The sequence below is a fragment of the Emys orbicularis genome, chromosome 5, assembly GCF_028017835.1.
Source record: "Emys orbicularis isolate rEmyOrb1 chromosome 5, rEmyOrb1.hap1, whole genome shotgun sequence".
Taxonomy (NCBI): Eukaryota; Metazoa; Chordata; order Testudines; family Emydidae; genus Emys; species Emys orbicularis.
Window position 1 is genome coordinate 137169759 of NC_088687.1, and position 12098 is coordinate 137181856.

At 47.9% G+C, this 12098-nt stretch overlaps 1 protein-coding gene across 1 annotated transcript in view; it reads left to right on the plus strand.

Annotated features, from left to right (window-relative positions):
* ADRA1D (adrenoceptor alpha 1D) overlaps positions 1-11863 on the plus strand; it is a 72649-nt gene extending 60786 nt beyond the window's left edge. The window contains exon 2 of the mRNA XM_065405281.1: positions 11298-11863. Coding sequence (XP_065261353.1) covers positions 11298-11863 — 566 coding nt within the window. The remainder of the gene's footprint in view (positions 1-11297) is intronic.
* The last annotated feature ends 235 nt before the right edge of the window (positions 11864-12098 follow it).

Genomic DNA, 12098 nt, shown 5'->3' on the forward strand with positions numbered 1-12098 from the left:
CGACCCTGCCTGTCTAGATTCTGTGTTGTGTTATCTGAGCATCTCGATACCACGGTGAAGGGTGTGGGCTGGATGGACAGATAGAGCTGATTTGCCCAAGGTCACACCGTGACTTAGTGTCAAGAGGCTGGGGTTCCCTCTCTGATGCCTTTAGTATCTCTGGGTTTGGCGCTAACACCCACTTCTGAACAGCAGTCGTCACGTGCCTGCGCCTGGAGACACTGTGGCATTTCTCTTCCGCAGTTATTCAGGGCATGCTGTAACCAGTGTCCTTGTGACCAACCAGTGTCCCCGTACCAACTGCGTCAGGAAGGAAGCTGCTCAGAGATTCTGGCTGCATCCAGGGAGCTGAGGCCAGAATTCGATTGGAGTCAGTCCATTTCATTTGTGCATTTGTCATTTTCACTGAAAACCGTGACTGGCAACTCACAAAACAATCCAATGATAGCACCTTAAACTGATTCACTGCCTGGGGGAGGAGCAAAGGCCATGGGATGGAGGCAGCATAGGAAGGGTCAGGGCTGGTCAGTGTGTGAATCATAGAATCATAGAATATCAGGGTTGGAAGGGACCTCAGGAGGTCATCTAGTCCAACCCCCAACTCGAAGCAGGACCAATTCCTAACTAAATCAGATGGATGGGAGACCTCCATGCGTGGCTACATGGTGAGCCAGTGGGTGACGCTCTGCCCATACAGGGACGGGAAACTGTGGTTTATAACTAACTAAGCTTCCCACGAGACATCCTGTGAGACAGCCAAGGGGTATCCCAGTTGGGAATGTCCGCATGAGGTGTCCTCAAAACCCCATGCTAAGCAGAAGGTGAGGGTGTTCACCCATAAGCCAGAAGGAAAGCTGCTGGTGAGAAGGAAAACTAACTGGCCTCCTGGATGCTCTGTGAACATAATTCAGCCAGGCCTCTATGATGTAGGAAAACATCAGTGTCCTGATGGACAACTGAGGGGGAAAGGGACTTACCCGAGGTCACAAAGTGACAGCCAGGACTGGAGCTCCTGGTTCATAATTCTACCTTTAACCCATGAGACTGCAGCATTTCCCACCCACGCAACTTCATTTCTCTAGAGCACATTTGTCCCATTGCCGTCCTATGTACCACGCAGCCCCATGCCCGAGGCCTCAACCTGGGAGAGGAGGAGGGGCTGGGGTCAGCTGTCATTTTTGAGGGAAAGGTTGCTGCCGATGTAGGTTTTAAAGCCATGGCACATTTAAATCAGTGCCTTTCTCCAGGCATTTCACTATGCAGCCATCCCACACATGGGCGCCACATCCACTGTGTAAGATCAGCCCTTATAACTGAAGGCTGCACGTACACCGCCGTGTATTTTCAAACATTCGTTACTTTCAGATTCTGCACCCACATAGTCTCAGACTCCCCAAAGCCCATACTCAGGACAGGCCACGCACACACACACAAAAATGTGTTTTTTCGCCCTCTCCTGACCCCAAAACACTTACACAGCTATTGCTCCAAATTCACCTGCAGGCCGAATCCAAACATAGCCCAAAGGTGAATGGTTTGGACAGTTAGGAGCACAAAAACAAGAGGGTTTCATGGAAACTGTTCTGCGGTTTTATTTATGGCAGGTACTACTGGAGAATAGGATAATGATACATAATTATAATGGGATCCCATCCTGCTGTTCTTACTCATGCAAAACTCCAAATGAAGGACTGTACAAGGGTTGCAAGATTTGGGGCAAAAACTTCAAAAATGCCTAAATGCGGTAGGCAGTTAAGAGTCAACATTTTAAAGGTAGCTATTGATTTCGGTAACAGTTAGTTGGCCTTTAGTTGCTCAGGTGCCTAAATCTCACTGAAAATTGCTGGGATTTTGACTTTTTAGTGCTTAAATCAGTTTTGAAAAGGAGACTATGGCTCCTAACTCACTTAAGTGCTTTTGGAAATTTTATCCTGGGTCCTTAGTGTATTCAATATTCAGTGTTCTCACTCCATGCCTGAATAACATCTGCAGTGTAACTATTATATAACGTAGACCCAATCCTGAAAGCCCTCCCTCTCCATGTGGCTATGTGGGTGAGAGATAGAGAAAGCTAGTTCTTTCTTACTAATGATTTTTCTGCCTTATCTAAGACTCAGCATTATTCCTCACTACCAGCCTGATGAATTCTTAAATGTATCTAGTTACTAGCCAAGGACATAAAATATGAGCTGCATAATCACACTGCAAGTGGTGGGATGAATTATGGATGCACTCAATATGTGTCTCTTTCAGGGGCATGCATATTTGCATACTAATAGCGATGCTAATGAGCCCCTAGGTTTGGTATGTACACAAAATTCTGCTGGGAGAAAAACAACCAGTGTTAAACTTCAGTGAACTCTCCTACTGCTTTTAAAATGCACAGCTTTTCCAACACTGCAAGAACAAGGGATAAGCTACAGTAGCCACATTACACCAATAGGTGATAAGTGTGTGGGGATGTGTTTTTTCCCTAAAATGTGCTATTGTAAGCATGAATTGATCTCTTAGCTGGCATGACTCAAGACGTAGGTACAGGATTCATTTTTAAAGAGCCGCTCCTTTTTTCTTTATTGTTGTAGCTGTGTGTTCTTTTCCTCTTTTTTTCCTTTTAAATAAGAACACTTTGCACTTCTACCGCTTTTTTCATCTACAGAACTCACTGCACTCAACAAACAGTCCTGAATTAAGCCTCACAACACTGCTGGGAAGTAGTAAAAGGTTGTTATACCCATTTTGCCTGTGGGGAAACTGAGGCACAGAGCTATCAGGTGATCTGCTGTCACACAGCAAGTCAACGGTGCAGTCAGGAGTAGACCCCCACAAGATCCAGCACACAGGCCTGAGCTCCAACCACTGGACTGTCCTCCTACTCTTTGTATTTAAGAAACAGACACACTCACTCCTACAGAACCACATTCAAATTAGAACTGGGTCTAAGCTGGAAAACATGGGTGGGGCTCGAGAATTCGAACCTTCCAGAGGTTAGGGCCATCCAGATCTGGGGTTTGTTTCAGTGCATAATAATGATGAGAAGCAGTTGTGAAATTCAGAGCAGGATCTGGGTTTGGAGTCCAGTCGCCCGCACCAGCACTGATGTATTTAAAATAAACTGGCTAAGGGCAGGTGAACCTGCCTATTTCTAGTAGCTGACCTCAACCATCTCACACCACCAATCCCTGCTGCCTTTTTGCCATCTTCGACTCATTCCTAGAACCTTCGCCTCCTCCTGCCTCCACTGCTCTCTCGGCACAGGATATCACTGATGTCTTTCAAGAGAAAATTAACAACATATGACATGACCTTCCCCGACCCCACAGCTTGCCTTCCCTTCCCCTCCTACAACGGTCTCCTTCTCCCCGGTCACAGACGCAGAAGGTTCTCGTCTGCTCTCCTCTTCTAACTCCTTCGCGTCTACTGATGTCCCTCCTGCCCACTCGCATCCCCTCCTGGCTCCTTGACTCTTTCTTCTCTTTAACCACACATTTTCCTCTGGCTCTGTCCTCTCACAACAGAGGCATAATATAAGTTTCTCCCATCTTGGGAAAAACACACCCTTGACCCACTTCCCTTCAACTACCCCCCATCTCCCTTCTGTCTTTCCATCTCTAAGCTCATTGAACATACTGTCTAAAATTGCTGTCTGGAGTTCTTCTCCTCCAATCCCACCCTAGACCCTCTCCAGTCCGGCTTCCACTCCTTGCACTCCACTGAAACTGTTCTCAACAATGACCTCTTCCTAGCCTAAGCTCAGAACCAATACTCCATCCTCCTCCTCCTTCACCTGCCAGCCCCCTTCACCACCATGGAACATGCTCTTCTTCTTGAGACCTTGTCTTCTGTGGGCTTCAGTGACTCTGTGCTCTCCTCCTACCTCGAATCGCGCGGTCTGCAAGCCCTTCAAAGGATCCTCCTCATTCCCCCTCCAGCTTCCTGTGAGGGTTCCCTGGGGCTCTGTCCTTGGTCCCCTTCTCTTCTCCCTCAACACCTCATCTCTGGGTAATCTCATCCGCATGCACAAATACAGCTACCATGATTGATAGATCTACCTCACTACTCCAGACTCTTCCTGTCCAAACTACAATCTCGGCCTGTCTTTCTGACATCTCCTAGCCACCAGCTCAAGCTCAACGTGGCTAAAACAGAGCTCTTAATCTTCTTAATCTTCTCCCTAAACCCTTACTACTACCTCTGTTCTCAGTCACTGTGGAGAACACCACAATCCTCCCTCTTACTCAGGACTCTAACGTGGGCATGATCTTCAACTCGGGCCTCTCTCTAGGACGGCACATCCAAGCATCTTGCAGAGTCTGTCTGTGTAACGCGTCTAATAGGGCTGCTGAGCCCCAATTAAAGTATGTGGGAGGAAACCCAGATTTCTCCTCCTCTTCCCCTCTCAGGTACCCCAACACCACTACCAGCCTGTTCCCCAGCCCATGAGCCCCTACCCTCACCCCTTCCAAATCCAAGTGAGTATCATTGCAACCCGGCGTGCAATGCCACTCAGACTAGGGTGCAGGAGCTCATGGGTCAGGAGTTCGTGAGGGAGGAGGGGATGGCTGAGCCAGATCAGAGTGAGTGGCTGCTTGGCCAAATTTGAGTGAGTGGTGTTGCAACCAGGCACATGGGGTCACAGTGCCACTCAGTTTTGGCCTGGCCAAAAGGTAGTAGTCGGACCATGGTCCAGGTGGTGTCCCCGGCTCTGCAGCCTATGTCTATGATACAGCCTTTCCTATCCATCTGCACAAAACTTTCTTCCGGGCTCCCATCATCTCACGTCTCAATTGCTGAAACATCCTTCTCTCTGGCCTTGACAAATGCAGTCTTGCCCCACTCTCATCCATTCAGAAAACAGCTGCAAAGATGATTTTCCCAGCCTGTCGCTTTCACCAGGGCACCTCTCTCTTTGCATGCCTCCGGTGGCGCCCCCTTCTGGTCATATCCAACATAAGCTGTTTTTCTTCACTTTCAAGGCCCTTCACAATCAGCTCACATTCACTACAGAGATGTCGAATTCCCGCTCCGACTGGCCCGTGATGCCAGCCTACAGCACCCACTTGTTACATTTTCAAACAAGCGCCTTCTTGCTTTCTCCGAGGCTGCCCCTCATCCTTGGGGGGGCATGCCCCAGAAACGCCCACAAAGCCACTTCATTGTGCTCTTTTCCATTCCTCCTTAAAATGCTCCTTTGCCAGGATACCTTCAAAAACACTTGACAACAGTTAGGCCACTGGCGTGCCAAGACTGGCGTGCCTGTCGTGCTGACCAGCATTGTCTCTGTTTCCTTGTACTCCCCCATCAGTCTGCATCCAGCTGATGCCTCTTGTCTTATATTTAGATTGTTTGCTCTTTTGATGTTTGTACAGCCCCTAGCACAGTGGGGTGCTGGGCGTGACTAGGGCGCCTATGTGCCACAGTATCACTCATAATTGTACCAGGGTAAAACCCGGCCACTTAATCATAGCTCAAGTGGTTTTGGTGCTGCACATCTCTATTGACAATAGCGTTGCTTGTTTCAAAGAGCAACAAAAGCCTAAAACGTTCAGAGTTAACTGCTGTAAATCGCCACTTGGCCCCGATTCAGCACAGGGTTTTGGTCTCGATTGAAAGCCTCACTATTCAGGCTATCGCTTAAGCACATGATTAACTTTAAGCACATGCTTAAGTCCCACTGAGGGCAACGGAACTTAAAAACATGCTTACATTTAAACACATGGCTTGAGTGCTTTCCTGAACGGGGTCTTACGCACATCCTTAACTTTAAGAACATGCTTAAGTCCAGCCTTCCCTGTCACATCACTTAAACATGTGCCTAACTTTATGCGTGTGCTTAAATCCATCCCTATTCTGCCCAGAACTTAAATACTTTGCTGAATTAGGGCCCTGGGTTTTACAGAGTATATTTTCGTCTATCAGACGATTTTGGAAGCTCCTCACTGGGGCATGGAAGGTTTTCTCCTGAACGCTGAATTTCTGGATCTCTGTGGCTTCACGCCAGACTCTCAACACCCTTTCAACTGTTTTGACACCAGGGCTATGTGTGCAGATAAAATAATAATGATACCCAGAGCTAATGATATTTACTAAAATACAAATTAACGCTCAGTCACACAGTGTCGTGATTTGTCATCCAGAGCTAAAATTAAAAGAAATTAAGGCTGAGTCAGAAAGTTATTTCAGGCTTTTCTGTGTAATAGTGAGCAGCAGACTCTGCGGGTGCAACAGTCCCACCTGCTGGCTACGACGGGAAGTCCTGGCCTTTTGTGTCAAGAAAAACATTAGAAACCAAAAAAAGAACAGGAGTACTTGTGGCACCTTAGAGACTAACAAATTTATTTGAGCATAAGCTTTCATGGGCTACAGCCCACTTCTTCGGATGCATAGAATGGAACATATATTGAGGAGATATATATACACATACAGAGAGCATGAACAGGTGGGAGTTGTCTTACCAACTCTGAGAGGCCAATTAAGTAAGAGAAAAAAAACTTTTGAAGTGATAATCAAGATAGCCCAGTACAGACAGTTTGATAAGAAGTGTGAGAATACTTACCAAAGATGCAAAGCATAAAGCAGTTATCTGTTTGCATTCCTTTGCAGTGATGCTGGAATAATGTTTAATTTAATCATGCTAAATTAATTATTAAGATATGTTAAATTCATTAATATTAAATTCCTGGTCGATTCAATAACATTAATTTAGAGAGGGGTTGTCACAAGTGCCTACTTGAATTGGGATTGAAAGTCACTGGGACTCATGTTCCTAAATCCCTTTGGCATTTGTGACAATCCCATCCTTAAGTCTCTTGCTCATTGCATTGTATTTTTTTTATTTTTGCTTGTGTGTTTCTTCTAAAGTTAATAAAGCAAACAGCAAGCAAAAAATATAACTGGGAAGATTTGAGAGGTTATATTTTGTTTGAAATTTTTTTTAAAAAGCTCAAGAATGAATAACAGTCAGCACTTAAGTTGCAATTTTATATCTGCAGATCTCCAAACACTTTGCAAAGAAAGATCAGTACCATTTTGCCCCTTTTACAGATGGGGAAACAGAGGCACAGAAAGGTGAACTGAGTTGCACAAGGACAGTGCCAGAGCTGAGAATAGAAGCCAGGACCAGTGCCTTATCAACTGCTTCCAGGTCCAAAAAGCACTCCAATAAGTTTAATTAATATCCAGTTCAAAAGACAATAGTGATGCTATGAAGATGGACGCCTAGAATCACAGCTGCTGTTGCAGGGAATTATATCTCTCTGAATTACGCTGGAACTTAGACTGCACCCCTGGTCTATAATACCACCACTCACCCCCTCTCAGAGTTTGTGCTGTGGGAGGCTGCTGCTGCCATGTGCTGAATCTGCATATCTTCTTGTCCTGCCCCACTCCTGAGCCAGCATCTAAGGCTTTTCAGGCTGGGCTGGAACCCCATCTGGTCCCCGCAGTGATAGGGAAGTTGTGGCTATTCTGTGCCACTGCATTCTTCTCTTGGTGGACTCTCCATTCAAGGGCCATCGTACAGGTTTACATGGGTCGAAGCCAGTGTACATTCCTGTCAAGAGCTGGCCTATGATATCTGTAAAAGCAGTCATTTGTTAAAATGGGCAAAGTAAAGAAGACATAATTAGAGGATAACTTTGTGCCCCAATTCCTTTTCCTATGCCAGAAGGGGACACACACATTCAAGGTATAAATTAGCAGTAAAACAGTGTTCCCAGGGCTCATGCTATTCACTTTTTTTCTTTAAGTCCCAGCTTCTGGAGTCACGTGATTATGTGAGAATCTCAGCTTTCACTTAAAATAAAAAGTATGTTTCTAGCCCTCCAGGTTGGGGAGACAAGTTTGAAAAAGGGAACCCTACAGGCTCCAGTGCCAGATTGTAAATTAAAAGAACCCCAAATTTATTTATTTTTTTAAATCTCATGATTTTGTGGACCTGGTTCATGATTTTTGAAATTTTGGGCGTGGTAATCTTGGGAATTACTTAACCATACAGCCAACTCCATGCAAAAGCAGTGATGTCACAGTGTGGTGCATGCTGGGATGCCACAACAGAATGGGGAGCCAGCATCCTCTGTGATGGGGGGTGGAGAGAGAAGGTAACTTTTGGTTGTGCAGGATGCAACATAGCCTGGTTAATGGTAGCATTTGGCACCTGCCTATCACAGAAAACAGAGCGACAGCCTACCTCTCTGTGGACTTTTTAAACCAGACTCTTTGGGTTTTTCCCTATTCAGCTCTACAGGGCGGTTTCAAAGTTCTATAGAAAAGATTTCATTCTCTGTTAAATCATGTAAGTTTTAGAGTAACTTTGCAAGGAGACCTTGAATATCAGTCCCTGATAAACGTCCTAGCTGGTAGGGCTGCCTCTTCTTTTTCAGTCCATTCTTTGTTTTACAGAAATGATACGCATTTTGAAGGCAAATCTATTTTGGTTATGTATCCCTGGCCATAGCTCCTTGAGTTATTGGTGAGGTTCTGACGCTCCCAACAGAAGAACAAAATTATTATCCCAATACACCATCTACTGTAAATCTCTCCTGGGAGTTAAAAAGAGTCTTGGCATACGTGCATGCTTTGGCTATGTACAGCTAAACTAGACACTTAAGAAACCTAAAGAAAGATGCAACTAAGTACTGTAGTAATAAATAGTGTGCACTAGTTAGGGTGACCAGATGTCCCGATTTTATAGGGCCAGTCCCGATATTTGGGGCTTTGTCTTATATAGGCGCCTATTATCCCCCACCCCCTGTCCCAATTTTTCACACTTGCTGTCTGGTCACCCTAGCAGTAGTAAAGCACTATTCAGCTCAGGATCCCAAAGCACTTTAGAAACGCTATTGAACTAAGCCTCATCAAACTCCTGTGAGGTAGGTTTACATCACTATCCAGATGGTTCATCTGGTGCCCAAATGGCCTCATGAGTCAGTAGCAGATCTACAGCTATAATAACCCAGGAGTCCCCCCGCTCCCCACCACACCTCCCCCACTTCTTTGCCATATATACACATTTATAGTTCACAACACTTTTTTTCAATTCTCTCTAGCTAGAATCCAAGCTGCAAGGACCTTGAGGATTGTATAAACTGGCCACATGCCTCCGCTCTCCAAACAGGAGAGGAGCAGCAGCTCGGGACAGAGTTCTCCATAAAAGTCAGCGAGATCCTGTACATGCACCGTCCGTGGGTACAGATTAAAGTCTTCCCTCAGAATTTATTAGTGTTTCATCTGCCTTGAAACGGGAACTGCCTTCATGTTGATAACTGACTGCACTCTGTGCCTTCCCCAAGCACCTCAGTCTCGCTTGTTCAATTGCTCTCTTCTATAGTTTGCAAGCCTGCTGCAGTGTTTGTCAGTGACTGGCATCAGCTGTCCCTTGGGGACGAGTTCTTTGTCTGGCGCTAGCATTGGGAAAACCATTAGTGTCACACACAGCTACGCTGTCTATCTGCCTGGGTTCATATACCACACTCACTGCTGCAGCAGCCTGGTGCCGCAGTACCCATTCTGAGCCCTGGCTCCCTGTTCTCATTGATCACAAGAGCTCGGCAGTTAACGTGGTTAACCTGCACATCAGGAGCCAGAGCCAAATGAGTGATATCCTCTAAGACGTGCAGATAAAGACTCTGCACTGGGGAACTGGATGACTCCGGGGATTGGTAGATCGGCTCTAGGAGAGTTGTGCCAGCCCGTGCCGGCGTTGGGCAAAAAGCAGTTGTCCAGTGGCCCGCTTGGGCTGGGTTGAAACGTGTGTCTATCATAGAAACCTTCATCACAACCCGCTCGCCCCACTGTCTGGGAGTCTGTGGCGGGGCGATGACTCACCGGCGCAGCGCCTCCTGCTGGTTGTCCAGGGAATTAGCTCTTTCCAGCCCGGAGCGCCCCCTGCAGGCCAGTGTCTCGCCTGCCTCTGGCCCCCCGTGTCCCTCCTGGACCCCGGTGCCCTCCTAGATCAGGGTTCTGCCCCCCTGGCAGTACCCCCTCAGTCTGAGTCTCCCCTCCTGGGGGAACCCCCAACCCTCTATCTCCACCTCGCCTCAGTGGCTACTGCCAGTCATCGTCTAGCCCCCGCTCACTGGGGCAATCTGCAGTCTATAAACCCATCATCATCAGCAATGGGGGTTGGACCAGCTGCCTCTGCCTATCTCTGGGCTGCCCCTCTGCAGCCCTGGTACCCTCCTGTGGGCCCTTAACTCGGCCTGCAGCCTGGGACTCTGCTAGGCTGGTGCTCCCCAGCTCCCTCTGCCCTTCCCCAGCACTGCTCCACCCTAGGTACCCTCCTCAGCTTCCCAGGCAGCCAGGGCCTTCTCCCTCAGAGCTAGAGAGTGTCTCCCTCTTCTGGCCCCCAGCCCTCTTATAAGGGCCAGCTAGGCCCTGATTGCACGGGCTACAGCTGTGGCTGCTTTCCCCATCAGCCCAGCTTTTCCCCTGCCACAGCCCTCTCCCAGGGCTGCTTTAAGCCCTTCAAGGCCGGAGCGGGGTGACCACCCCACTACAGAGTCTCCAGCTGTGCCGGGTTTTGGAGGCTCTTTCCTGTGAGGGCATCAAGGCAGCGGGTGGTCTGATGTGCTGCCACATCTGTTCCATTTAGAAGACTTGGATTCCAGGCCTGTCAACCAGATACTTTCCTGAAACACCTAGTTTACTCAAAGATGATATCACAGGGGCCAGATCCTCCGCTGGTACAAATGGGCATGGCTGCATTGACTTCACTTGCACGGTGCTGATTTGCACCAGATGAGAAGCAGGCTTTGTACCTTTACAGGTAAGACAGGAAACGTTGCCTTGTGGTCTGGATTGTGGCTTCTAAGCCTGTCTCTCTGTGAATCATGGAAAATGGTTTAGGCCCAAGTACTGTCCCCAGAGCCCAGCCCAAGCAGCCAGGATGGGCACTGGGCAGGCATGTGGGGGGATGGGAAGAGAGATATTTCCCTGACGCTGAGCTCCTTCAGCAGCGCTGCTGTGGTGAAGCTGGTTCATCCCTGATGTTGTCCCATGGTGCGGTGGATGCTGTAGTTCCCATCTCCTGTACAGTCTGACTGCACTGTTACAAGCACCTAGGGCCCAGGCCTGCCAGCCTTGCTTCTGCCGAGCACTATCTCACTGAGCAAAATCACGCTGCTCAACCTGGGGCATCGAAACAGAGAGTCAGACCCTCAACTCTTGGTCTATGGTGCATGCCGATTTTATGCAGGGTTACAATCAGTTTCGCCCTTCCTTGCAGAGCTTGATATTCTGACCTTCAGTTCAAGTTCCCCAATGGCCTTCCTCTAACCTTGTTTGTCCCCATTTCCTCCAAGGTTCCTTCTTTCCTTCCCTGAAGCCCTCCGACATGGTCTTCAAGATCATCTTCTGGCTGGGGTACTTCAACAGCTGCGTAAACCCCATCATCTACCCCTGCTCCAGCAAAGAGTTCAAGAGAGCTTTCATCAGGCTGCTCAAGTGTCAGTGCCGCCGGCGCCGCCGGCCCATCTGGAGGGTGTATGACAACCACTGGCGTGCCGCCTCCATGAGCAGCTCGGGGCGGGATTCTGACATGGACATGGGGCCCAGAATCGCCACCCTCAACAGCTCTTTCATATTGAACTCCACCTCTCAGGAAAGAACCCCTAAGAGGCGACTGCTAAGCTTCAAAGGGTGGAAAATGGTCACCGCTTTCCAAAAACCATCCTCCACCCAACTGAAAGAAAAGATGAACAGCCTCTCCAACAAAATAAGGGGCTCCAGCAAAGGGGGCATGACTGCAGCTTATAAAATGGAGGTGGAGTCCGTTTCCTTAGGGATCCCTAATGACTTCATGGAGGCTATTGACTACCAAATGTACGATTTACCAGACTGCTGCGGGCTCAGAGAAACGGATATTTAAAGCCCAGGGACAACGATTTGTTTGTTTTTAAATGTGCATTACATGTGGGTAGAGGGGACGAAAACGGAATGCAATCAATACGTTTGTCAGGCAGGCTGGAAAAAGCGATCGGGTGTCAAATGAGCCACCGGCAGGTCTTGTGATCACCACCCACTAAGGTTACAGGAATAAGGAATAAGGGTTTAGTATAAGGGCAATACTAGTGCTCTAATGGAATGCCAGAGTCTGATCCGCT